General features: G+C 38.6%; 2 protein-coding genes across 2 annotated transcripts in view; one reads left to right on the forward strand and one right to left on the reverse strand.

The window, feature by feature from the left end:
• Positions 1-1657: 1657 nt before the first annotated feature.
• Positions 1658-4186, forward strand: grem1b (gremlin 1b). The gene is made up of 2 exons (XM_065275065.2): positions 1658-1796; positions 2248-4186. The coding sequence occupies exon 2, from the start codon at positions 2250-2252 to the stop codon at positions 2787-2789; it is 540 nt and encodes a 179-aa protein (XP_065131137.1). The 5' UTR covers positions 1658-1796; positions 2248-2249; the 3' UTR covers positions 2790-4186.
• Positions 4187-4339: 153 nt separating this feature from the next.
• Positions 4340-27634, reverse strand: part of LOC135761009 (formin) — a 35032-nt gene continuing 11737 nt past the window's right edge. Inside the window, 17 exon segments of the mRNA XM_065275064.2 lie at positions 4340-5641; positions 5714-5795; positions 6683-6832; positions 8623-8674; positions 10923-11015; positions 13483-13603; positions 13683-13742; positions 14503-14649; positions 15172-15301; positions 15437-15525; positions 16133-16194; positions 16918-17005; positions 21776-21917; positions 23146-23378; positions 23380-23907; positions 24407-24468; positions 25591-25711. Of these exon segments, the coding sequence (XP_065131136.1) occupies positions 5600-5641; positions 5714-5795; positions 6683-6832; positions 8623-8674; positions 10923-11015; positions 13483-13603; positions 13683-13742; positions 14503-14649; positions 15172-15301; positions 15437-15525; positions 16133-16194; positions 16918-17005; positions 21776-21917; positions 23146-23378; positions 23380-23907; positions 24407-24468; positions 25591-25711 (2202 nt within the window). The 3' untranslated portion in view covers positions 4340-5599.

Consider the following 27634-nt stretch of genomic DNA (forward strand, 5'->3'; position numbering starts at 1 on the left):
TTTGATAAATTATGATAAGCACACAGATAATTGTAACCATTGACTTCCATAGTAGGAAAAACAAATCTGATTGAAGTATTGTGATAAATGAAGAAGATATTTTGATAAATGATGATAAGCACACAGTTGACGGTAATATTTTCTTTTGTGTTCATCAGAAACATGAGGATGACAAAATGATGACAGACTTTAAATATTTGGGTGAATATGGTTCGGGTTAATAATCAGTTTATTATACGTTTAGTTAATCATAGTAGTAAAGTGTTGAGAGACCAATCTCACAAGAAGCCGAACACACAGAACTCATTTCTACACTAAATTAAACACATCTACACCAAATCACACACACACACACACACACACATCTATACACTAAATTAAATAAAAACACACACCTGACTCAGTGCTATGTGCTGTCTGCTTTGCCAAGATTGAAACGAAAGAGAAGCACGTGCTAACAAACACTGGCGTAACACACAAACTATTCAAACAATTATAAAACTATTATAAAATATAAACATTCATTATAATTAAATATCATTAGTGTTTTATATCCAGATTATATCTCAGATTAACTATCAGTTAAATGAAACTTGATTCACTCACCTGATCTCATCCTGTGTGAATGACCTCTCGTCAAAAACATCTTTATAAGAATCTTCATGCAGCTCTTTTAAAACAACAATAAATCAGCCATAAAGTTTTCTTCTGTAGATAAAAATAAACTGTGTGTGAGAATATAAACTGATATTTACTGATGATCATCTGCTTCACTGTGACCTGATCATTAAATCACTAAGTCGTATTTCTGAACCCGATAAGTGAACGAATCGTTCTTTGAACAGATTCTTTTCATCGAGCTCTTGAGGTTCTGCATAAAGATTCAGTTGAAAAAAAAACCCAAATAAACACTGAGAGATGTGTGTGAACACTAATGCACATCATCATCATCATCATCACAAACAAATGAATCTTCTGTCCAGTAAGAAAAACATATCGTGCTTTTTATTTACATTCTCTCATTATTATGATATCTTTAGAATGATATATTTACTGGTTATATATATTTATGTTACTGATTTACCCATTATTCACTCTCAGAAAATAAAGGTACAAGGTTTGGACAGTCCTTTTTTAAAGGGTCCTAATATGTACCCCTTGAGGTACCATTATGCACACAAAAAGAAACCAGTGACAGGTTTAGTTCCTCCATGAACCTTTCTTCTGAGAGTGTCTCTTATTCAAGTCTATTTATGATTTATTAACAATTTGGCACTGTTGCAGCTTCTTAGAAAAATACATTTTAGCACAGAGAAGACATAAGAGCAGAAAACATATAGAAAGAAATAAATAAAAGAAATGTTTAATCTTATTGTCTCTGATTTGGACAGACAGATAAACCCCTTCTGGTGTGTGTGTGTGTGTGTGTGTGTGTGTGTGTGTGCGTGCGTGCGTGCGTGCGTGCGTGCGTGCGTGTGTGTGTGTGTGTGTGTGTGTCTGTGTCTCTCTGTGTGTGTGTGTGTGTGTGTGTGTGTGTGTGTGTGTGTGTGTGTGTGTGTGTGTGTGTGTGTGTGTGTGTGTGTGTGTGTCTCTGTGTGTGTGTGTGTCTCTGTGTGTGTGTGTCTCTGTGTGTTTGTCAGTGGGCGGATGACTGTGATTGTGCTCTATTGTAGTGTAGTGAGATGTTGTTAGTTGTTGTGCATTTAAACAGCAGCAGCAGCAGCAGCACACATCTGTGGTGTATGAGAGTTTATGGACAGATAACTGATCTCAGGACTGATATCAACACACTTCAGGTTAGAAAGACATCTTTACACATTTACCGGATCACTTCATCATTAGATATCTGAAGGATTTTGACACAAACTGAATGTTTGGTTTCACTTTCATTCCGTTTCAAATTAATTTCAGCTAATCAAACTCTTAAGAGTGAATTTGTGCTTTATCTTCTTTGGATAATCTACAGAAAAACCTTCTTGTTTTATAAGGTTCTCAAGTTATTTGACATAATATTTAAATATTTGTTATGTACGCATTAAAGCTGAATGTAAATTAAAGAAGTAGGCTACAATAAAATAAATAAAGTTTATTTTGGAGACGTGGTGACGGCAGGAGCGCCAAACTGCTTCATGTATGAATCCAGGAGCGCATCCAGAATTCAATGTGTTTATATCAACATGTGTAGATCTGTGAAGTGAAATCAGTTATAAATGAATGAAATGTTGATGATGTTTCTTTTCTCTTCAGTGATGATGACCGCATCTCTCCGCATCTGCGCGCTCCTTCTCATCTGCGTCCTCGTGTCGAATCTCGCCGAATCCAAACGGAATCGCGGAGCGATTCCTCATCCCGACAAGAACAATCCCAACGAGTCGGACCAGCAGTCTCGGTCTCAGCCCGGCTCGGGCTCGAGAGGCAGAAGTCGAGGTTCGTCCGTGTCCGCCGAAGAGGTTCTGGAGTCCAGTCAGGAGGCTTTACACGTCACCGAGCGCCGGTACCTAAAGCGGGACTGGTGTAAGACACAGCCGCTCAAACAGACGATCCACGAGGAGGGCTGCACGAGCCGAACCATCATCAACCGGTTCTGTTACGGACAGTGTAACTCGTTTTACATCCCGCGGCACGTGCGGCGCGAGGAGGGCGCGTTTCAGTCCTGCTCGTTCTGTAAACCCAAAAGATTCAGCACCATGACCTTCACCCTTAACTGTCCCGACCAACAACCACCGACCCGCAAGAAACGAGTCCAACGGGTCAAACAGTGCCGCTGTGTTTCCATAGAGCTGGACTGACAGAGACCCGATCCGGACTGATCCGTGTCAGTAAGAGCACGCACGCGCAGTACAGTAGCTACTGAAAGCCTCCTCATCTTTTATTATGAACAGAATAAAAATACAACAAAACAACGAAGAAAGAAAATCATTAGTTCACCAAAAAATCATTTAGTCCCTCTCATGTTCTTATAAACGTTTAGAAATGTTTAAGATTATAATCAGACCGATCATGAGCACCATTCACTTCCATAGGATTCTTTTATCCAATTGTAGAAGTGAACAGGGCTTACAAACATTCCTCAAAATATCTTCCTTCCTGTTCATCAGAAGAAATAAATGTCTACAGGTTTGTAACAACATGAGAGTGAGAAAATGATGAGAGGATTTTTAATTTGGGTGAACTGTCCCTTTAACTTTGAGTTTCTATAAAGCTCATCGAGATTGGAGCTCTGCGCGCGAGTTTAATAACGCGCGTGTCGTGCACAACTTATAACTTATTTGTTTACAAAACTAACGAGAACACACAGCATTCATAAAAGACATTTTTAATATTATTGAGAAATCTAAATTATTTTAATCACGTGCTTCTATTGAATGTTAAGATCTTATTATTATCATCATACGTGCAGTTATCAATTGAGATATTTTATAGGTTTACATGAAATCCGTGCTAAAAATTTGTCACAAATTTAAGAAATTGTCAGAAATAAGTTCAATGGTGTAAAATATCTGTTGCATATATATCAGTGGGAATGCTTCTGTATTTTCCATGAGAGATTCCAGAATGATCTCAGCAGATTCCATCTGAGCTAACATGAACATTTCATTTTGATTAGTGACTTACAAACTGCAAAATCTTTAAATATTTGAATTTTTTGTCAAACTCCAACACAGATTATTTGGGACTTCAGTGTCTGTGGCAATGTTATCCAGAGAAGACTGATTTAAATGTTGTTTATTAATGACAGACTCTCTTTACAGCACAACTCTATGTGTAATGTATATGGATTAAATATAAGTTGTAAGATGTGATCAGATTATGATGCATGTCTTCATTAATCTCCAAATGTAGTTTAAATGTAAAGACTGAGTTTCCACTATGTGGAAGTGGACTTTAATGAATTTATTTCATGTGATAGAAGCAGACTGAAGCTGTTATCAGATCTGATTGGTTGATGTTTCTGCTGGATTGCTGTGAATTTTGTGGCAGACAGACAAAACATTGAGTTAAATGTTATTAGTCTATTTATAATAGCAGTCTTTAAGATGAAACATTAAAACAACTCAGTTGTAAAGACCAAATGATGTATGTTAAAGTTAGTGTAATGCAGATGAAAGTATAAAGATGTTAACAGCTGCATGCATTCAGAATACAGAGATGTGGATGAATTATATGAATAAAAGATCAGACAGTTTGACCCTTGATCTTTCTCTGACAGTCGCGTGGCCGTGTCACTGATTCACTCATTACATGCTTCATAAATTACTAAAGAAACTGATTTCACGCCAAGTATGTTACGCTCGACACATCCACACAGATCTCATGACGAGACACTTTTTCATCTCTACACCAATGTGTTTCCACCCAATGAAGAGTCTTCATCAGCCGTTGAACAGAGACTACAGACGGGATCAGGATCAAATCCTTCATCTAAACTCATGGAGCTTTTATATTAAGGGACATTTCAGACTTAAAGTCAATTAAAACTGAGTTTGAGACTGAATAAAAATTAAATAAGAACTATTTATTGTTTTCTTATGAGCTTTTCCACAGGCTTTTATACAAAAAACAACTTTGGACTCATTTGATTTAGACTTACTCGGAGAAACTGAATTGTATCCGTTTACTAAAATATCTTTAAAAATAATATATACTATTATGACTGCATGAATAAACACTTCAGATTTTTCTTATGTTAAGTCAAACTATTTCAATTCATTTGTCTTTGATGTTTTTGTACAGCAGTTAATGAAAAAAAAGGGGTTTATTTCCTCTAATAAGACATGACTAAAAAACATCAAAGACAACATCAGCAAATGCATTCAATGAAAATGACTCCATAACAATGTTACAGAAGATTAAATGTAACAGTCGGTGGCAAACAACTTATTGTCTTAAATACATTTGTACACATTCATATATTCATCATTTATAAATTAAATGAAGGGGCAAACAAGATCATTTTTGTGTATAACGTCTGCTAGCAAGGCCATCTCAACCCTGTCTTAAATACAATCTTTATTTTCTGTATGATCAGCCCATTAAAGTCAAACTCATCCAAATACTCAGTGTGGACATCATACAGATCCCTCTGCTGTGTGTATTCATCTACAGGTGGAGATAAAGTTCATAGAGTCGACTTCAGCCGACAGGATTGCATAGGTTTCAGGTGCATAAAAGTGCTTCACATTTAATTATCATTTGGCCAAAAGAAAACTACAGGCAACAAATGCTGACAAAAACCTTGAAAACTCAACAAATGATTTAAGTGATTTGTTTTCTGTTCAAGTAGAAATATCTATAGCATCACGGTGGCCCCTGATGTGTTTAAATAATAATATTGAATCTGTACATTAGATGAGTTTTTGATGGATTGATTTGAGGCTGTGACTGAAGCGCAGATGAGGCACTGAAGATCAGATAAAGAAGAAGATATGACCTACAGATCAGACACACCAGTCCCACTTCAACACTGATCTCTCGCTCGATGATAAAACATGTTGGTTAATTATGATGTGAATGATTGTAAAGCATCATCGCTGATCTGAGATCAGTCACAGATCTAATGGTCATTAGAAGGTCTGATGTCAGGACAGATTGATTGATCTCAGCTGGAGACACCTGCTTCTTTCTTTCGAAGTCGTTCTTTCTGTCATAGAGAATTCAGTCGGTGAGATTAAGACAACATTACATTGAGTATTAATAAGAGACTTTCACTAACCAGACTGTTTTCGTTGATCTTCTTTGTCTCCACTTTTTTATCCGCTGTGATTTTTTGGATGGTCTCTTGAGCTTCTTTTAGTCTTAAAATAAAGAGTTCAACATAACTTTACTCATCATTTACTCATCTGATTTTATTTCTTTATTCAGTCCAATGAAAATGTTTAAATATGTTGCAGAATATCCAGACAATTTTATTTCTTTTATCTATGTCATAAAGAAGTTTAATTAAGATATTCTACATTAAAGACAGATCAAAATCTTTTTACCCATGAGAAGCAAAACTGCGTAGGATAAAACCTGTTTCACAGAATATATCTTAATTAAGTTGATCTCAATCTGTTTGTACATTTATGCATTTATCAGACACTGAATCTAAAGTGATTGAAGGTTCAGTTATCATCAGTATTTGTGTAACCCATGACCTGCGCACTGCTAACACAATCCTAAAGAAAAATAAACCTCATAATATCAAGTCTTGTTTTTAAGATGTTCATTTATTATTATTATTATAAGATGTCTTATTATAGCTGCAAGCTAAAAATAGTCTCAGTTGTTGTATAACCATCAGGACGTAGTTTTGATCTCTCCGTTTTTATCTTTAAAAGCTCTTAAACATCAATGCTCATTCAGACAGAGCTCAGTAACTCGTACCAGATCTGCACTGTTGATGTTTCATGCTTGAAATGAGCCTCAATGAATTTTGTATACAGTGAAGACAAATAAAAATAAACAAGATTAGAGCATCATTAAGTTACGAGGGTCATGAAAGAGAGACGCGGTGGATTCAGTCTGCTAGATTTATGATGTCACTCTTGACCCGTGTGTCCAGTTAGCAGAGCGTCCCGCTGGGGGACAGAACCTCTCCTAACATCCCTCTGCTTTTATTGAACCTAACGCGCTGCCCACTCTTATCATACGGCACTCATCTCATCTCAACACAATCAAACCTCTGAGCGCTCATACTCACCTTTCTTTAGAGATGATTTTATTCTCACGGTTCCAGGTGTTTTTAAAGTCATTACAGAACTCGTGCCAAAGCATGAAGATGTAATTTGGAGAAACCTCTTTTTCTCCAGCCTTGGGTTTGAGTCCAAAGTACGTCACCATGTCCTGAAAGCTAAAGAGACGATTGAAGGTCAGAGAGACATCAGACAAACATCATGGCAACGTTTATAATCGTGATATTAACAGTCAGAACAGAAGAGCATCTGGAGGTGAAGATTAAAGACAAGACATCATCTGACCATCACACAAACTGGACTATTGTGCCCAAAATTCTCATTCTTGTCTTTTCTTCATACAAACACACAGCAGCAATGTTTAAATCCACTGCACAGAATTTCAAAATAAATACAAACATCAGATCAGTGAGCGACTCGACTGTAGAAAAAAATGAGTTTTAATAAACAGATGCTTTATTACGTATCAAAAACTAAACTGAACTTGGTCTGTCTGTTAATTCAGTATTTTTAGAGGACTATCTTTATTCAGAAATCATAAGTCTTCTACTATAAACCCTGCGGAACAGAAGCATCAGCCGTCTGAATGATGTTTATGAGTAAAGCAGCCTTAAAAGACCTCAAACACAACCAGACAAAAATCACGTTCAACGAGCACAAATCAAATGAAAGGCAGAGATTAATGATCACACGCACAAATAAATCAGTGTTGTTTTCATGCACATTTACTGTGAGTTTTCAGAGTTTCTGTGAGATGAGATGAAGATCATGTGAGTTATCTCTCCAGTGACAGAATTAAAACCCCAAACACACTTCAAACTGCCGTGCGATATAAAACAGTTTAACGTGGCGCTGAAAGTCACTGGATCTATTTTCCCCTCTCGTAAGATCAAAGGCGCGCTGGCGTAGCTCAGTGTGTTTGGATGTGTGTAAAGGTGATGCCCTTCAGGTTGGGCCACATGTGGACGCCCACCCAGATCCCGGACGAGTGCCCGAGGCTTCCCGTATCCATCACCCGTGTGTCACTTTAACGACGTGCGGCCATGGGAACTTCGGGAAAGCCTCACTTACCGTCGGCTGCGGCGCTCGGCTCTTTTGTGGAGGTAAATTAAAAGAGCGTCTAAGCTGCCTGACTCTTTTGATCAATATCGCTCAATTCAACACCTTCATTAGCGCGCTCAGACGTGTTGAAGGAGCGACGCATGTGTGGGATTCTCGACAGAAATAAAACATTTGCAGTCAAACTCTCCACAGAGTTTTCTTCTCATGCTCTATATAAACATCTTCTCTCTCTTATTTATTTCTATTCACTTTGTTTTGTTTCAGGCTGAAAAAATCTAAACAAGGAAAAAGAATCAAAATGCTTTGTTTGTCCCCCCATGAAAAGTTCCAGATATTTTCCATGGTGCAGCATCTGGCTGTTGAATATTTTGACATAAATCAGAGCCGAGTTTGGCTGGGACGTTAAAGGTCACGTGATAACATCATATGACAAGAGGAAACTTCAGGTCTGATTCTGCTTCTGAATCATCTTTCTCTCTGCCCCACATCAAACTCTAGTGTGCTGTATTTTAAGGCATCAAGTGCACAGAAAGCAATCCCAGAATGCATTATGTTATATTATACCAACTACCAATGACATATCATAACATCAAACAAAACAACACTTTTAAAAGTAAAACATTAACTAGTTCACCCAGGATTAAACTGAGATCAGCTGTGACATATGAAGTGTTTCGAAGATTTAAGTGAGTGTGCTACCTTAGAAGACAGCTGACTATGTAGTGAGCACATATGAGGTTTTGGACCAGAGAATCTGTCGGTTATTGTCAAGATCAGTGTAAAGTATTTCCCTCAAACAGACAGCAGATTTTACTCAACACTATTCACATTAAGCTCGGTTGATTGCACACACTTCGGTGAAATTTAACCTCATGTTATTTCTTACCTCTTCTGTGCAGCTTGTAGACACTCCTCTTCAGTTGCGTACTCTGATTGTGCTGCAAACAACAAAACAATATAATTAATCTATAACACATTCATAATTAATCTATGCCTATAATACATCTATAATGCATCTATAATACATCTATAATTAATCTATAATACATATTTATTATTCATTTATAATAAATATATAAAACATCTATAATACATCTATAATAAATGCATCTATAATACATAGCTATAATTAATCTATAATAGATCTACAATACATCTATAATGCATCTATAATTAATCTATAATACATCTATAATAATATATAATACATCTATAATTAATCTATAACACATTTATAATGCACCTATAATTAATCTATAATACATCTATAATAATATATAATACATCTATAATTAATCTATAATACAGCTATAATGCATCTATAATTAATCTATAATACATCTATAATAATATATAATACATCTATAATTAATCTTTAATACATCTATAATGCATCTTTAATAAATGCCTATAATAATACATCTATAATGCATCTATAATTAGTAAATAATGCATCTATAATAAATGCCTATAATAATACATCTATAATGCATCTATAATGCATCTATAATACATCTATAATAAATTCCTATAATAATACATCTATAATGCATCTATAATTAATATATAATGCATCTTTAATAAATGCCTATAATAATACATCTATAATACATCTGTTATACATCTATAATACATCTATAATTAATATATAATATATTATAGATGCATTATAGAGATCACATTTGTTTCTCTGAGCTGTGAGATGTTGTTGCTGATGTCTGTGTGTGTGTGTGTGTGTGTGTGTGTGTGTGTGTGTGTGTGTGTGTGCTCTTATGGCTCCTGTGGAGTTTCTCCATGTAAAAGTGTTTAAATGTAAGTCAGATGTGTGCGGTGGACGGCCGAGGTGCAAGAATTGATCTCAGGCTGGAGAAACTGCTATGATCTCAGATTTATTGCATTTTCCAGATTCATCTCCCTTTTTTACTGTGATGGGGGAGTCGTTCCCACTCAAGATTTAAGAGGGGGAAGTCTCCAAAAAACCTGTTCAAAGGCGAGTTTGGGGGTCTTAGTGGGGGCTGTGAAGAGTGTGAACACGCTTTCTATTTTCCAAACATGTGTGTGTGTGTGTGTGTGTGTGTGTGTGTGTGTGTGTGTGTGTGTGTGTGTGTGTGCGTGTGTGTGGCTGATTGTCTAAAGTTAATGAAGGTGTGTGTTGTGTGTTATGTTGTTACGGGCCGAGCGGGCTGAGCCGTGACCAATAGCGTTGGTCTCAGCAGGGGTGAACTGGCGCCTGTGGTCTCACTCTGTGTTTTTGTGTTTGTTTGTGTATGTGTGTGCTTGTAATAATTATAAGAATAATAAAACATTTTAATTTAACATTTAAAAAACACAAGAGGACAATAAAACATGACAATACACAAACACAGATCACGAACAAATGACATTTAAACAACATGCTGCTTATAAAACTCACTGTTTCATTTCACTTTATAGATCTGTGAGTGTGCGTGTGTGTACGAGAGTGTGTGTGTGTGTGTGTGTGTGTGTGTGTGTGTGTGTGCGCGTGTGTGTGTATGTGTGTAGTCAGTCAAACAGAAGTGTGCTGTATAAGCATGAATACACAGCTCAAGTGTTCACCTCAGCACATGTTTGTCTGTTCTCATCATAACTTTAACACTGGTTTGATTTGAAGACTTAAATCTTTAGATGTGTTGTGTATTCAGTCATGACAAGATGAATGTTGACACTAAAACCTGCTGCTTCAGTGATGAAACACGAGTGACAGAAGATGTTGTGTGTTTATAAAGACTATGGGAAGTGTTGTTGGGAAGGAAAGATAACACATGAATCTTCTGTGCTCCTGTAGATCCTCACGGTTTTATGACACTTTAGTCTGGAGGTCTTTCTGAGAATTTAAATCTGATTGATTGAGATGTTTTCAGGATTCAGTACACACAGATAATCTCTCAAAACTACAGCAGACATTCAGAAGAAATCTTTCCTCATTGACTGTAGAAGGATTAGTGATGTATATTTGTTAGTACTTACTGACCCACATCATTTCAAGCTCTGTGCTTTAAACAGTAGATATATATATATATCAAACTATGTTTGTCCTTACAGGATGACATTCACGTGAAGATGTTTGGAGATCTGTATGAGATTCTTCAGCACAGTGCCGTCCTGTAAAGACTTTAAATCGTCTGCTTGTAAGTTTGATTACTGCGAGATCTCATCATTTCTCACCTGTACTAATGAAGGACTCCATTTTGTCTTTAAAGGGTTGAAGATGATCCTCTGAAGAGTTTTCACACACCTGCTGAACCTCCTGTTCACAAGCTACAGGAGAAACACAGAGAAACACAACTCAAGATCTGATGAATGAGAGACAGAAAGAGACTTTTATACATCAATCACATCACCAGCTCCACACAAACACATGGACTATTGAAAAAAGACAAACATGTTTGGAGTGAATTCAGACCAGGTTATACTAGTGACCACAACTAGTTTATAGATCTCATTATCAGACAGGAATCTGATCTTTCTCTGTAACTACAGAGATTCATCTCAACAGTAGAGATTATCAAGTAAAAATGACATGAATGCATCTGCTCCACTGTGAGTCTATCTGATCCCAGATCTGCTCTCTCATAAACTCATTTGTGTTGTTTAATCATTCATTATGAAAACTCAACCTGAACCCTGAAAACTTTATTTTTCATGAGTGTGTTTGTGGATTTCATTCAAGTTAAAAATAAAATTCACCTTAAAGTTTACAAGCACGCAACAAAATATAAAAATATATTATATATATTATATGAACATCTAACCACATACTAGCAGTAAAACAGAGAGAAGTGTTGAGCGTGGAGACGGGTGGATGTTAACTCCAGTGCACTGAGTTTATATTGTTTATAAAGTTGGATTATCTACTGACAAGATTCACTACACGCTATATAAATAAGTGCAGACTCAAACGTCTCGTCTCCTAAAAGATATTTCCAAAACATGACGTACACACATTGAGAGGGGATTGTGTGTGTGTCTATGTGTGTGTGTGTATGCGTGTGTGTGTGTGTGTAGAAACATGGTTTGGGTTAATTCTGCCCTTCATCATTGACAATAGTTGAGGATAAGAGGAATGCTCTTCTATTGTCTTGACTCCTGGCATATGGGCTGAATTGATGACATTGTGTTATAATGAATAAGCAGCAGTAAAAGTGCTGAGATACTGAAAGAAGACTGATGGCCATCATCCCGGGTAAATGTTTTTGTGGTCTGAAGATGTTAACCTGTAAGACAGAATCTGTAGAGATGATGTGAGGTTAGTTTTCATCTGGAAACGCTCAATAATGTCCGGTCTGGGGCTGTTATTCTTTGATAATCATTACTCATGCGCTGATGTTTGTCCTCGCTCATTAAACTGTAGAAAAACAGCTGCGCTTCAGTGGGCTCTCCGTCTCCAGTTTTTGTGTTTTGTTTTGTTTTCTTTGTCTTTTTGCTGAAAGTTGCCAAGATATTCGGTCTTCTCTGTGAAGGAAACGCTTCGTGTTTGGAGTTGCGGTCACACATCGCAGGGAAATGAAAACTCCTCACTATTGGCTTATTTATAAGAGAACGTCTGACCAACGTCTGGCTACAGACGCCGAGACGCAGAAAATGTTCAGCGTTTATATGTTTGACTCCGGGCACTTTTCCTCACCTCCTGACAGACTCCACGCAAAAAAAACATTAAAGTGAGATTTTCACGTGTGTCCAATCACATCATGATCTGTCATAAGAGCTTTGACTCCTGTTAACATGAAGATACAGTAAAGTAAAAAACGCTCTACTGCAGTAAACGTGTAAGAGAGAAAACTTTAGTAAATCTATAAACATCAGGCAGAAAGAGAGAGAGAAGATATAAAATCCCCTGTTAAAGAAGGTAAAAGAGCTGAAGTGAAGATCAGATTTCTGGTAAAAGTTGAAGAGATCAGCAGTGAGGGGCAGAAGGCCAGTCAGACTGTCTCAGGTCATCTCTGTCTCGCTCTAGTCTCACAGTTCAGACGTCTAACCGACCCCTGAGACCGACCCCGTGTCGTGACCCTTCAGCCAGGCCGTGTCACACGCCACGGGTGTAAAATCAGCAAACACTCATCCTTAAACATCATCTCATGAGAGACGAGATGCTCTCATTTATTTACTGTCATCAACGCACGCTGACGTCTCACAGACGAGATGTTTTAAACTGTGTTGTAGATGAAACGCTAAAGCCTTTATTCTACATTCATTTTTTCCTAATAAATGGGCGACTCTAGGTGGGGCGTCTTGTTTCCCCCCGGGTCACTGAGAATTGAGCTTTTTAACAACGATTCTCAAATGGAGGGGAATGAGAAGAGAGAAATTCTAATTGCTTTCATATGCCGTATTATTAACTGATTTAAATAATTGCAGACACCAGGGGCTGATGGGGGGGGGGGGCGCGTGACCCTCAACCTCTCTGGCGGTCCGGATCAGAACAGAGTACACGCTGTGGGTAAAACGCTTTTATTCAGCGTGCAAACGTTAATTGACAGACTGTGTAATGAGACAGATCAGTGTTATGACCTGACGTTAAATTTCTATCATAAAAATGAGCCGACGCTTCAAAACCTTTTTAGCGCTTTTACTTACGACTGAAAGTCTCTCTACAGTTACATTTAGATGAAAATTCATGGAGAAATCTTTTAATGACAGTACAGTTTGACTTAAGTTACTATTTACTCATGTATTGCATAAATAATAATAATAATAATAACTATAAAACAGCAGAGATGTTTGATACCTGTCAGCTCTTTCTTTAACTTGCGAAGGTCTTTTGAAAGATCTTCAAACTTGACCTGAGCAGCGTGAAAGAGATCCTGAGGTTCAGGAAGCGGGAAAACACTTTTATCTGTTCCAGCGTCCTGAAAGAGGAAAAACACTTCTGTAATCCCCATCAAATACTTCATTACACAAGTCAAACTCTTCAGGTCAAGTTCTTACCTTGTCCATGTTTCGAAGGTAATAAGACACCACATAATCCACAAGACTTATACGATTGTCCTAGAGACAAACAACAATAGTTTATATTTACTGTACTTCTAACACACTACATGCATTCAAATATTCATTAACTTCATTCAACAAACTAATCCTAATCATAAATCACAACTGTATGCTGCTTCTATTCTTCTCCACATACATTTAAACATCTAACTACAGAAATTATTATTTGCAAACATAGAAGCGATTTCCCTTTTTGTGTGAGACGTCCATTTTAATAGCTGTCGTGTCGTGGGAGTACACACAAAACATAATCAAAATAGACCAAGGATTTGTGTTTTCAGGCGAATGTTTAAAATGTCACAACTCTCCTCATAGTTTGAGATTTTGTTTAAACAATTTGTTTTTATGGCGCCACATCGAGCTTCACGCGGTCCGACAGTCAGCAGTATCTTTCTCATTCAACACATTTTAAGTTATTTGAACAAATCATAATAAACATTAAACAATTACATTTATTCAGTTTTTGCTTTATGAAAAATATTATTGCCTCGCTTCTTACGCACTAGATAAAGAAATGAGCTTAGGAAATTATTTGCTTTTTCATTTTCACTTTATCACTAATTTATTTCTTTATTTCTTAATAAACATTAAAAATCCAGTCAAGACAGCACACTCGTGTGCCTCGCAATACGACTACCATTAGCTTTAGTGGCTCACCGGAAGTCTTACACAAAAGAGCTCAGAGATGGCGGCGCCCACATTTACGTCAAAAATAAGGTGTATAAAGTGTAGATTTATGGTTGAAATATGCTGATACCCTGCTCTTGACATCCTTTAGTTTTGGCAGAATCTCAAGTCCAAACCCATCAGCCTGACCTCGACTTCTGTTTCCACCGTTCATATAATTTCCAAAGGCCAAGATGAGACCGATCACATCTTTAACAGCATCGTTCTCCAGAAGAGCCTACAGGATCACACAACACACAAATATTACAAAGCAAAAACACACAACCACATCACAACAACTCACAAACATTATAGCACATTATACCACAGGCCTGTTGAATGCTTAATTCTGATTGGTTGAGAAATGTCCCACAGGTGTAAACACACACCTGACCTATCAAATGTCTTAAAATAACCACCAGAGTAATGTTTGTGGTGTAAGAGTAATAATTGACTCCAGTCTGTTAAATTATTAGAAAATAATTCACACTCGTGGTGTAATCATCTTGGTTGTACTGTACATTATTTTAGAAAACAATCAACATAATTCCTTACATAACACCCAATCCTATTGTCTATGAGCTTTATGTGAAGATCTACTGTATGTTTTATTGTCCTGTGAAGGTTAATAAAACGCTAAACAAGCAAACCACAAAGAAAGTTTTGTAAGCGTGTAATATCTGTGACGAGCAAAATTCATTTATCAGACTGTAAAATCAAACTAACAGCAGGATAAAGAAAGCGTCACAGCGTGTTTTACCGTGCAGACGGTCGAGATGATCTCCACCTTACGCCGAACAGAAGACACCGAATCCATAAAGACTGAGCGAAATATAATACAGTGAGCACGACTGGCGAAATCTGGTATCTGTGAGAGCTCGTACAGGAACCTTTATAAGGAGAGCGAAACAAAACACACAACATCTAAACACCAACAAGACAATCTGGATGTAACTACAGGCACGTGAGAGTAATAAAGTCAAAGTAAATGTCTGAACGTAATGAAAGTGTTTAAAGGGACCTACTGCTCAGGTTTATCCAGAAGTTTCACTTCATCTTCTGTAGACGTCTCGTAATGTTTCTTGATCTTCTGCAGCTCCTCAGCTTGAGCTCTCTACAAACATATAACAGATTTATTAAAGAATTATGTGATCGCTCATTTATATTCATTCATATTTGAGACACCATGTCAACAGTATTGAAATGAAGGTAGATTATCATAGTTAAAATAATCTTAAACAAGGTTACAAACATAACCCACCTAAAACATGCAAGGGTGTAAATAAAATTTTAGCAAATAAGCTCACAAAACATTAAATATCCACAGTACAGAAGATCTAAACCAGCATCCAACAGTTTATAACAGTGATGAGGACTGGGCATCATATAATACTTTGACATTTAAAGATGTTTTACTATTTAAAAGCTGCACAAATGTTTTTATTTAAAGCTTAAAATATCAAAATCATAAAGATTATATTACTTATACACTAGTAGTGTGTAGCTTTCTACACATGAACACCCTTATTTAGCTATAAGTGAAAAATAATCACCCAATTAATCGATTATGAAAATATGGCTAATCCTAAAGTGATGTTAAATGAATAGATTAATAGTCAAAAAAAAAAAAAAATTCTAATATAGATCTGGTGTTATATTAGTAAAGTATCTGATCATTCAGCGCTATCAGATGGATTTATAGTTCACTTATGAATACTCACATTTTCATATAAAGCTTCAATAGACTCCAGGTCAACTACAGAGTTATCCACAGTGAGGACAGCTGTAATATAAATCACACAAATCATTACACTGTCTGTGTGTGTCTGTGTGTGTGTCTGTCTGTCTCTCTGCGTGTGTGTGTGCGTGCGTGTGTGTGTGTGTGTGTGTGGTCAGAGTGCTTTGAGCGTCTGGATGTGTGTCCATGCTGACAGGTTGATTTGTTTATTGTTGCATGTCTGCATCTACAAAACACTGAGAAAAAACAACACCTCACTAATGGTCACACAAAATGACCCTAACCCTAAACTTCTCTCAAATACACACACTCTCACATACACACACAAACTCACTTTTTCTCTCACACGCACACACACACACACACACACACACACACACACACACACACACACACGCACGCACACACACACACACACACACACACACACACACACACACACACACACACACACACACACACACACACACACACACACCTACACACAGACAGAGACACACACACTTACTCACTCTCTCTCACACATATGCGCACACATTTAAACACATGTACACACACACACACACACACAGTACAAACACAAACATGCACACACATAAATACAAGCACTGTTCAGAAACAAATCAGAAGAGCCAGCAAGTCAACACAAAGTTTGACGAAGAGAAAACTCTCGGAAATCAAATCCATCTGCGACAAATCAAACACAACTGAGATTTATGAGAAGAATTGAGCTTCATTCAGACGTGTGTAAAGTGAAGATCTTCTCACCTTGCTGAATGTCCTTCATCTCCAGGTGTAGACTGGATATTAATATTCCCACAGCCTGGGAACGTTTGCCATCAAGCAGTTTGATAAGCTGAAAGTAGAAATGTCCAAAAACAATCAACCTACACATCTATAGTCTATTAAAACATGACACATTTAAATAAACAAAAGCACATGATGAATGAAAGTCATTTCTAAAGGTCTATGGGCTGAAAGAGATCTTCATGAGACAACACAACAGTTTCACATCACGTTTGTTGAATATCAATTAAATGTAAAGATTCACAGATCATCAGAGAACAGCAGTAAGAGCGATGAATAACATTATAAACTCACACTGTAACAAGCACCTTGAAGATTTTATAACAAACTATAAATTCACAGGATTTTTATTTCTACCTACACATGTTCACAATTACTAAAGAGTGAATTCGCTCATAAAGGCCGCAACCGTTTGTGGCACAGTAAAGAGCCGCTTTAAAACTTAATGTTTCTGTCTTCTTCATTAGGTAGCGACGGCTCGAGATTACAGACGTTCTGCTAACGCGCCGTACGGTGGGAACCGATGTGACGGGTCTTTAAAAGTGAGTATTACATTACAACCTAGATTTGTCTTGATATCCTCACACGAGTACAGACGCCGTCTCTTAACACCTCTAATGAAGCACTACAGTCAAATCAAACAGCATGAGAACCAAACACAGACCGCTTAACCTGAAACAACAAAACACATCTCAAGATAAACATCAATGACAAAGTTCATCTTCAGTTTCATATTTGAGAAAAATGACACACTTCTCTAAATCTGAGAAACGAAAGGTTTCTTTAATACGATCACTGTCTAACCTTTAATAATAAACACTCAATCCATTATAATGTTATTATTTAGACATTTCTCCATTAGGTGAACCAATGTCTAAAATAATCCCTGCGTCAAACACATTCAACAATCCACCAGCAATAAACCCAAGAGTTTAAATCACTTCTATAGGTCTGAGTCAGAAACAATACACATATCTGATTGTTTAAGAAACTTCATTACACATCAGAGTGAATGTTAATAATGATTCATCTCTGTCTGATGTTTACATACTTCACAGGAACAGATGAGAGATAAACCAAACCACAATTAACACAAAAGCAATGTCTTCTAGTTGTGAAACAGTATTTACAGTATCATACGTCCTCATGACATCACTGTGACATCACTGTGACAGCTCTCAAAAGTGACTTCATGTGTTTCAGTTCAGTTTAGTATCAATGAACACTCTTGAGTTCTGAAAGTTACAGTACGTTCAAACTCATCTCTTAATCAAATAAATGAAGATTTGATTTCTTGTGTTTGGAGGAGCTCACACATGTTAGTTATTAGGTTTTGTCCAGGGAGCGGATGGATGCCGCAGAAGCTCCGCCCTCACTACACTTTGATATGATAATCAGAATAGAGAAGAGGCACCGTTAATACATCACAACACATGACAAACATTAGCTGCTCTCAGAAGATTCACAGTTTGTTGTGTCCTTCAAAACACTTTGAAGAGCGCATTTACATAATATCTACACATCAGACACACACACAACCTCATTTATACCCCTAACTACACACATGCACTGACACACACACACACACACACACACACACACACACACACTGACGCACGCACATAAAGACGCACACACAAATGTGCAGACATACACACACAAACACTTGCACACACACACAAACTGACACGCACACACACAAACACTGACGCGCACACGCACACTGACGCACAGACACACACTGACGCGCAGACACACACTGACGCGCACACACACACTGATGCACAGACACACACTGACGCGCACACACACACTGACGCACAGACACACAGTGACACGCGGACACACATTGACGCGCGCACAGACAGACGCACACACAGATTCGCAGACATACACACACAAACACTTGCACACACACAGATGCACACGCATGCACAGACCCTCACACACAGGCGCACACACACATTTAGACGTGCATACACACTCAGACACACACACATACATACACACACACACAGACACACACATACGTATCCTTCTCTCAGAAGATTAAACCCTGCAGGTCTGCGCAGATTCAGCAGCATGCACACACACACACACAGACACACACACACACACACACACACACACACACACACAGACACACACACACACAGACATGTCTGTAATGTTTGCGCTGTTATCAGCGTCTCAGCGTCTCACAGACAGACAGACAGATTGATCCCAGTCAGACTCTTTCTCCTATACTGCACTGTAAGGACAGACGCTGACACTCGCCCGGCTGTCCGGGGATTTTTCCAGGAGGCAGTAACTGGTGCCGTTTCTCAGAAGGGTGATTCACAAAGAATAAACACACATCTGCTAGCGTGTCACTTTTGTTTAGGTGTCCTTTCGAAAACAACGTCAGTTTGCCAAGACTTCAGTTCCCGTATCTATTCATCTTTTTACATTTGCCAAATGAGACATTAAAAAGTCTAAAGCTTCAAACAAATCACTCATTTCTGTAGAATGGCACACAAGTGTTGGGTGATAAACTTTCAGCTCCTCTCATTAAATACAAAACTACCTGAAGATATTGAGATCTGAGATCAACACTTGTGTTCCTCATCTTGACATGAATGGCATTTAATAAAACAGTATTTATTAAATCAATCATCTAAGAAAGGCTGTGCATCACACAGATTTGACCACAGACACTTTACCTCACTGGGACTTATCGCTTTTATTAAACAGTAATATTATATAAGACTTATAAAGACTATATCCAAATGTATGAAGAGTTTTAAACGTGGCTTTAAGAATCAGCTCCATAAGTTTTTTTATTCATTGTGTGATCTGCTGTATGTCACAGCTCAAATAATAAATGTTATCATATTGACTTCAATGAATAGTTCAACCAAAAATGAAAATTCGTTCATAATTTACTCGCTCTCATGTTGTTACAAACCTGTATATATGTCTTTGTTCTGATGAACATGAAGGAAGATATTTTATAACCAAACCGATCATGAGCCCCATTCACTTACATAGAAAAAATCATACTGAACAAGGCTCATGAACGGTATGGTGATAAAATATCTTCCTTCATGTTAAAGCAGTTCACATCACTACATCAACTACATATAAGCGACTTCATGTATATAGTTGAATAAATGAGAGTTTAATGCTGATGTTAGCTGACTGAGCGCGCACACACACACACACACACACACACACACACACACACACACACACACACACACACACACACACACATTGATCAGATCTGTATTGATCTGACAGAAACACACTGCTGTGCTTTGGGTCCAGAATGAATTTTTAACTTTTTGAACGGCACATCTCAGCTGAAGCATTTACAATAAGACATTACTAAAACAAATGCATTATCAAATTGTGTTAACTTTCACTGATATCACCTAACATTATCAGGTTAGTTAGAGTCATATTAAATCTGTTAATTTATGCTACCACATGTAGCACACAAAGTAAATATTTGGCTTTAAAGCACTGCATGTTAAAAATATAAAACTGATACTTGACACAAGAAAGTCTTTCTAAAACTGCACTGATTTTAGTCCTCAATATAACATCTGACATCTTCAACTAATGATTTGATTTATAATGCATCACTTCAACACACACACACACTCATGAGCAATGAGTTCATAGAAGAGAAGTGAACAGCGTTTAATCTGTAATGTAAAGCTATCATCTGTGAGACGTCTATCTCATCCAGATGTGCCATCTAATAGCCTGATGTGACCCACATCTATCATCAATCAGATCCCAGAACAGCCAATACGAAATAAAACATCTACTGCCACATATGAGGAACGCTCAGGGAAGTGTGGTAGGGAAAACACATCTCAACAATCTCTGACAGATTTATGAATGAATCTTATGAAATAAAGAGAATATTTAGCTTTTCACTACACAAAAATCTTGACTGAGAACCACATGAAGTTTGATACTACACAATAATAATGAATAAATAAATGCCTTTATATTATTATCAATTCAAGTACAATATCAGAAATCGCTACACGAGATGCTGATTCAATTTAGACTCAGATAAGCAAATGAAAAAAAAATAGGGCTGTCAAAGATTAATCCCATAGAAATTCAAAGTTGCTGTTTGCATAATAAAATGTTATTTATGTAGATATTTTGTAGTTTATATATAATATAAAATATATATAAAAAATACATATAACATATATAACATGAAAATGTTTCTTAATTATATATAAACTCACATCCATGCATGTATGATTATGATTAATCTTTTGACAACCCTAAAATAAAACAGACCTGATTAAAGTTTATTAGTGAGGTATATAATGTGCATGAGACGCCCTCTAGAGTCAACACTGATGTAACTCATCTTTAACTCAATCTATCATCTAAATATATGAGATTGACTCAACAAGAACCAGTTAACAGGTAAACATGATTCAATAATAGGATAGCAGCTTTAACAGAATAGAAACTGACTCTACAGGGATCCAGACTAACTTTTTTCACAACTAAAAATTTTAGGGGCGCAACCAGAAAATTTAGGGGCACACTGTAAATCAACATGCTAACCAAATTTTCAAATTTCTACTATTTCCACTGTATGACTAATAAATACTTTAATGATAGATGCAGAAATTACAATGTGCAGTTTCAAATTCAGTGTCACATCACGAAGAAAAAAAAGGTCAAATTTACTGGTCGCACATGGGCGATTGGATGTCAAATTCAGTGGCACACTCTCAAATTTTGGTGGCAGTCTGGAGCCCTGCTGTAAACATTGTGTTATGTAATGAAATCAAACCTTCTTTGCTTTGGTCTTCTTCTCATATTTATCTGACAGAGGTTTCTTTTTGGCCTGTACAGTGGCTTTAGAGAACAACTCCTCAAACTCTTCAGTGTTTACAATATCAGGCTCCTCCAGAGCATTCCAGAGTGTGCTATTACTGTAAAACACACACACACGCACACGCACGCACACAGACATCAGTTTGAGATCATAAACACCTCATAAAATACCATCAGATAGAGAAACAGATCAATCCTTATATCATCATCATCATGTGTTATTTATGTATGATTTCTATGTCCGCTGGTTTGCTGTGATGTTGAATTGTATGAAGAATGTGATGTGAAAGTATTTGTCTCTTCACTTTCACTAAAGATTAACATGAATGTGAAGTGTATGTGGAGTCTAACGTTGCTGAGAAACACAAGTAATACAAACAGAAGATGATACAGAAGCTCCTCACACACTGATAAGAGTTCATCTGATTCATGATGACTGCGGTTTACTCTCAGAAACGTTTTATGTGAATCTCAGGCGAGGCTTAAATTGGTGCGTTTTTATTTTTACGTTACAGTAACGTCTGGCATACACACGCTCATTAGTGAAGACTTTTGTAAAAGGTTTAGTTTGAAAACTCCAGGGTTGTGCTGCAGTGTAGATGAACCAAAGAGGCTGTTTACACCTGAATGTGTTTTATTCAATCTGGTGGACAACACTAGATACAGATGTAAACGGAGTGTAAAATATTTTGAGCTCGTCCACTTTTGTCTACATTCAGATGTAGTCGAAAACACATTTGACCAGACTGCTTTTGTGGTGTTAGGGTGGCCACTCGTGCCAGTTCCGCCGGACCACATACGTCATCGAGGTTCTCACATTTCAGTTAAAATACATTTATTTATTTTAAGACATACAATCATTGTAGTTTCATTCTTACCTTGAAATGTAACGGTTACTTTTCTGAAATTGAACCCGAAATATTAAACCTTGTTGACGTATGCGGTCGACCAACGCGACTTCTGGAGAACGCACCTGAAAACATGTTCGGGACGTGTCCGGCGGAACTGCCACGAATGGCCACCCTATGTGGTATAGATGGCATGGCATGTGGTCGAATGTGTTTGAACAACTGCATACTCTCCACCTATTGATATAATGTTATGTACTGCACAATGTTTTTACATCGGTCCTGACTACTAACGCAAACCCACGGTGTTCAGACGAATGTTTAGGCTTTCATTAATAAAAGGTGTAAACAGCCTCTAACTGGAGTCTTATGTAAATGAAGGCGTAAGTGTCCACATGATTGGGTCTTTTCTGAAACGCCAGGATCTGAAGCACAAATACACATTTACAGATCAGTGACACACTAAACTCTTACTTACTTGTTATCCTGAATCTGAATTCGTGTCCAGTACAGAGGTTTCATGGGACACGCCGGTTCCAAGGCCGGCTTACGTGGCGTTATTTCGGCCACCATTCCGAACCCGAAGCCCCCGAAAGCTGGAGGTGGAGGAGGGCCCCCCATGCCCGGCATTGGTGGAGGGGGCGGGGGGGCTCCCGGTAGACCTGGTGGGGGAGGCGGAGGTGGAGGGGCACCAGGGAGGGGCGGAGGGGGGTGGCGGTCCAGGTGCGAATCCAGGTAAGGGAGGAGGTGGAGGCGGGGCAAAGGGCTGACCGGGAAGAGGAGGTGGAGGAGGCGGGGCAAAGGGCTGACCGGGAAGAGGAGGTGGAGGAGGCGGGGCGAAGGGCTGACCTGGAAGAGGAGGTGGAGGAGGCGGGGCAAAGGGCTGACCAGGAAGAGGTGGAGGAGGCGGGGGGGCTCCTGGAATTACACCCAAACTCGACGTGATGGAGTCCAGGTCCAGTTTTTTGGGCAGGCTGCCACTGGTGTTCAACTTCGGTTTGGTAATGTCACCATCAGGAGATTTGATGAAGGTCTCGCGGTCGGTCTGAACACACACGGTGCGGAAGGTTTTGGGCGGCACATCGTCCTCGGTCGAGACGGCCACCTCCTGCATCTCACCGCGCTCCTGTATGATGTTGTACGACCGCTCGCGCTGCATCCTGGAGATGATGGCCTCCAGACGGGACACCGCCTCCGCATGCTCCCCTCGAATCTGAAAAATCTGCAGCTCAAAGTCCGCCTGGATTCATCCACATGCAAATAAAATGAAAATATTAACTGTTGGAGCTTTCAGTTACTGTAATGCAATCAAAAAGAACCTCTGCTTCAGCACAAGAAGAAGAAGAAGGCAAACTTTTACTAAGGTGAGAGAGATATTTTACTATGTAATGTGAGGAGTTAAGCACATGAGACCAGGATCAACACGGCTAAATAAGTTAATTAAGATAAGCATCATTACTGCTTTATTTCTTTTTTACAGACACACGTGTGTGACCTGTCCTGAAACTGTGTGTGCTCTACACATAAATGAATCTCTTTTTTAATAACAGATCTGCTCTGAAGTCTATTAAGTGTGTGTTCACTACTTGCTGGGATGGGTTAAATACAGAGGTCACATTTCGAGTATGTGTTTCATAAAGTTTCCCTTCCCTTAAACATCTGAAATAAATCCACTCCTGTTTGATTCTCCTGCCATCTAGTGTTTGTTTTCTAAAGTGCAGCTGTGATGAGTGACGTACGTGAAGTTTCTCCAGGTCTTCTTTAGATTCTCTCTTGAGATGAAGGAGGGCGGCCTGATGCTCTGACAAACACAAAACAACAGAAACATCTCTAGGTCAATGACATGACATCATCCATGTTGTTATGTGATCAGAATTAAATAAATCAGACCATTTATTGTTTTGAAGATTTGTCAATATCTCAGCTGTTTCTCTGAGACTGAATGGAGAACAAACTGAGAGGTTTTATTGCTATAGTCATGTAGTCATGTCTGCATTCTAATAAACTTGACTAGGACTTCACTATAGATATACAAGAGGCGTGATACATAACAAACCAGCTTTTTAATATCTTAAACAAAGCTAACACGTTTGACACTGGTCTTACATAGGAAGCTTTGAGCTACTGATCCTCACACAGTTTTCACACTGACACACATTGGTGCTAGAAGCTTGTAAGTGATGTTAAAGCATGACTATAGCATTTATGGTTCAACATAGGTAAGGTTTAGCACTAAAAACAGTTGCCCTATGATAATGAGCCATTGAACCATTGTGTGACTCTTTACATTCATCTTTATCACACAGTTTGTGTATTTCTGAAGTCAATGACTGAATTAATGATTTACATCATGTTCACATGTGAATTAAACCCTATAGAGATAGTTAGTATGAGATCTTCAGAGCTGGATGTACCAGTGCGGCTGGTTTGTGTTGCCGGTCAAAGCATTTAAGGTGTTCAACTGGCTTTGTGTGCTTTGTGGTCAAATGACAACACACACCACAAACCAGAGCTGCACAAACACACAAAACAAAGAAGAGACCGACTGCAGACGTCTAAAAGTATTCCCTTCTCTAATGCAACCACATCAAGTCTGGTCAATAATGAAATAATTCATTCTGTGCCACGGTCACCATTAGTTTGCTTACAGACAAACACATTTTTAATTGTGTTGTAATAAAATATTTTCTCTAAGCATTACGGGTAAATGATGCATGGATGCCGTTTATAGCACATCAGACACAGGAAGCACTAACTGTAATCCTGCAAATCATTTAGGGTACAGCACGTGATTTAAAACATAGCCCATGTAAGCTCAATAACTGCTGCTTGTTTGCAACAGTTCATGTTTAGTTATAAACCTGTTTGTGTCGTTCTGTCCTGAATGAAAGCTTCAGTGGTCTTTAAAACAAAAGCTGCTCACCTGCTTCAGTGTAACGCAGGCCCACCTTCTCCTCTGAATCCTTGGGTTTGGGTGGAGGCCAGACGGCATGGAGACGTCCAGGGGTTTTGTCTTCACCATCTGATGGAGATGTGACCTCAGACTGAGCAAAAACAGATGAAGAGAGAGAGAGATGATACTGCAAGAACACTGACAGAAGTACTTCTGGACAACTATTTCAGTAATTCATACTACCCATACTACTATGCATTCATTTTGGTGATAAACACTGAGAGATGTTTGAGTTTTATGATAAGTCAGTGAGTGATGTGTTAATATGACATGTGTCACATTTGTCACATCTGTGGTCTTACATACTTTCTCCTCGGTTGGACTCTTGATGTCAGTCGTCTTGATTGTCAGCTGTCTCTCAAAGATCGACCTAAGGAGCTCTTTCTCGTTCTTCTTCTTCTGCCTGACAGCCTCCAGGTCCAGCGTTTGTTTGCCGGCAAATAATTTGGACTTCAAGGCATCAAACGATGAATCTGTTGGAAAAGTCGATGATTTTTTTTCTATGGTTATTTGCGAGTCTGTTTTGTTCACCGTTACTCCATCTTTTCCAGCGTTGGGCTCAACGGCATCTTCTCGGCGTGTCTGGTTTTCTTCGTTCTGGGTCGCCTCAGCGTTTCCCAGTTTCTGTAACTGACTGCTGACTTCAGACAGAGATTTCGGTTGACTCTTGGGTTTTGATGCGCTGGTGACGGAGAATTGATCCAGTTTGGCTTTGTTGACGTGTTGCTTGAGGTTGAGTAGCGCTCGATCCGCATCACGCTGTTTGATCTCCGACACCTTCTCTCTCCTGTCTCCCGTCGCTCCTTTCTTCAGAACCCGTAGGCCGCTGAACAGAGCGGGCACCTGGTACAAGGCTGTTTTTGGGGCTGCAGTGGTCCTCTCACCTGCAGAAGTGTCCTGCTTAGTGCCTTTTGTAGGAACGGATAGGATGCTCGGCACAGAACGAGTTGGGGATCGTCCAAAAACTGTCTCTGAAAGACCTTTTCTCTTATACTCTGGAGCTGATTTGGTCAAAACTGATGAGACTGGAGATGCTGGACCTGTTTGAGAATCTGAAGGTGATCTTGGATCTGTCCTGACATTTCTGTCTTGATCATCTGACACAGATAAAACACCTTCACCTGTCGTCTTTGATATAGATGAGACCGGAGATGCTGGACCTGTTTGAGAATCTGATGGTGATCCTGGATCTTTTCCCACATTCCCCTCTTGATCATCTGACACTGATGAAACACCTTCACCTGTTGTTTCGGATATAGATGAGACTGGACCTGTTTGGGAATCTGAAGGTGATCCTGGATCTTTTCCCACATTCCACTTTTGATCATCTGACATTAATGAAACACCTTCACCTGTCGTTACTGATATAGATGAGACTGGAGATGCTGGACCTGTTTGAGAATCTGATGGTGATCCTGGATCTGTCCTGAAATTCCTGTCTTGATCATCTGACACGGGTAAAACACCTTCACCTTTCGTCTCTGATATAGATGAGATTGGACCTGTTTGGGAATCTGAAGGTGATCCTGGATCTGTCCTGACATTCCCATCTTGATCTTCTAATACAGATGAAACACCTTCACCTCTCGTCTCTGATATATATGAGATTGGACCTGTTTGAGAATCTGATGGTGATCCTGGTTCTGTCCTGACATTCCCATCTTGATCATCTGACACAGAGGAAACACCTTCAACTCTTGTCTTTGATATATATGAGATTGGACCTGTTTGGGAATCTGAAGGTGATCCTGGATCTGTCCTGACATTCCCATCTTGATCATCTAATACAGATGAAACACCTTCACCTCTCGTCTCTGATATATATGAGATTGGACCTGTTTGAGAATCTGATGGTGATCCTGGTTCTGTCCTGACATTCCCATCTTGATCATCTGACACAGAGGAAACACCTTCAACTCTTGTCTTTGATATATATGAGATTGGACCTGTTTGGGAATCTGAAGGTGATCCTGGATCTGTCCTGACATTCCCATCTTGATCATCTAATACAGAT

This window comes from Paramisgurnus dabryanus, chromosome 17 (assembly GCF_030506205.2).
Source record: "Paramisgurnus dabryanus chromosome 17, PD_genome_1.1, whole genome shotgun sequence".
Lineage (NCBI taxonomy): Eukaryota > Metazoa > Chordata > Actinopteri > Cypriniformes > Cobitidae > Paramisgurnus > Paramisgurnus dabryanus.

Bases quoted from the DNA above. Each gene is read 5' to 3' on its own strand.
- grem1b (XM_065275065.2), top strand. From the start codon at position 2,250: ATGATGACCGCATCTCTCCGCATCTGCGCGCTCCTTCTCATCTGCGTC.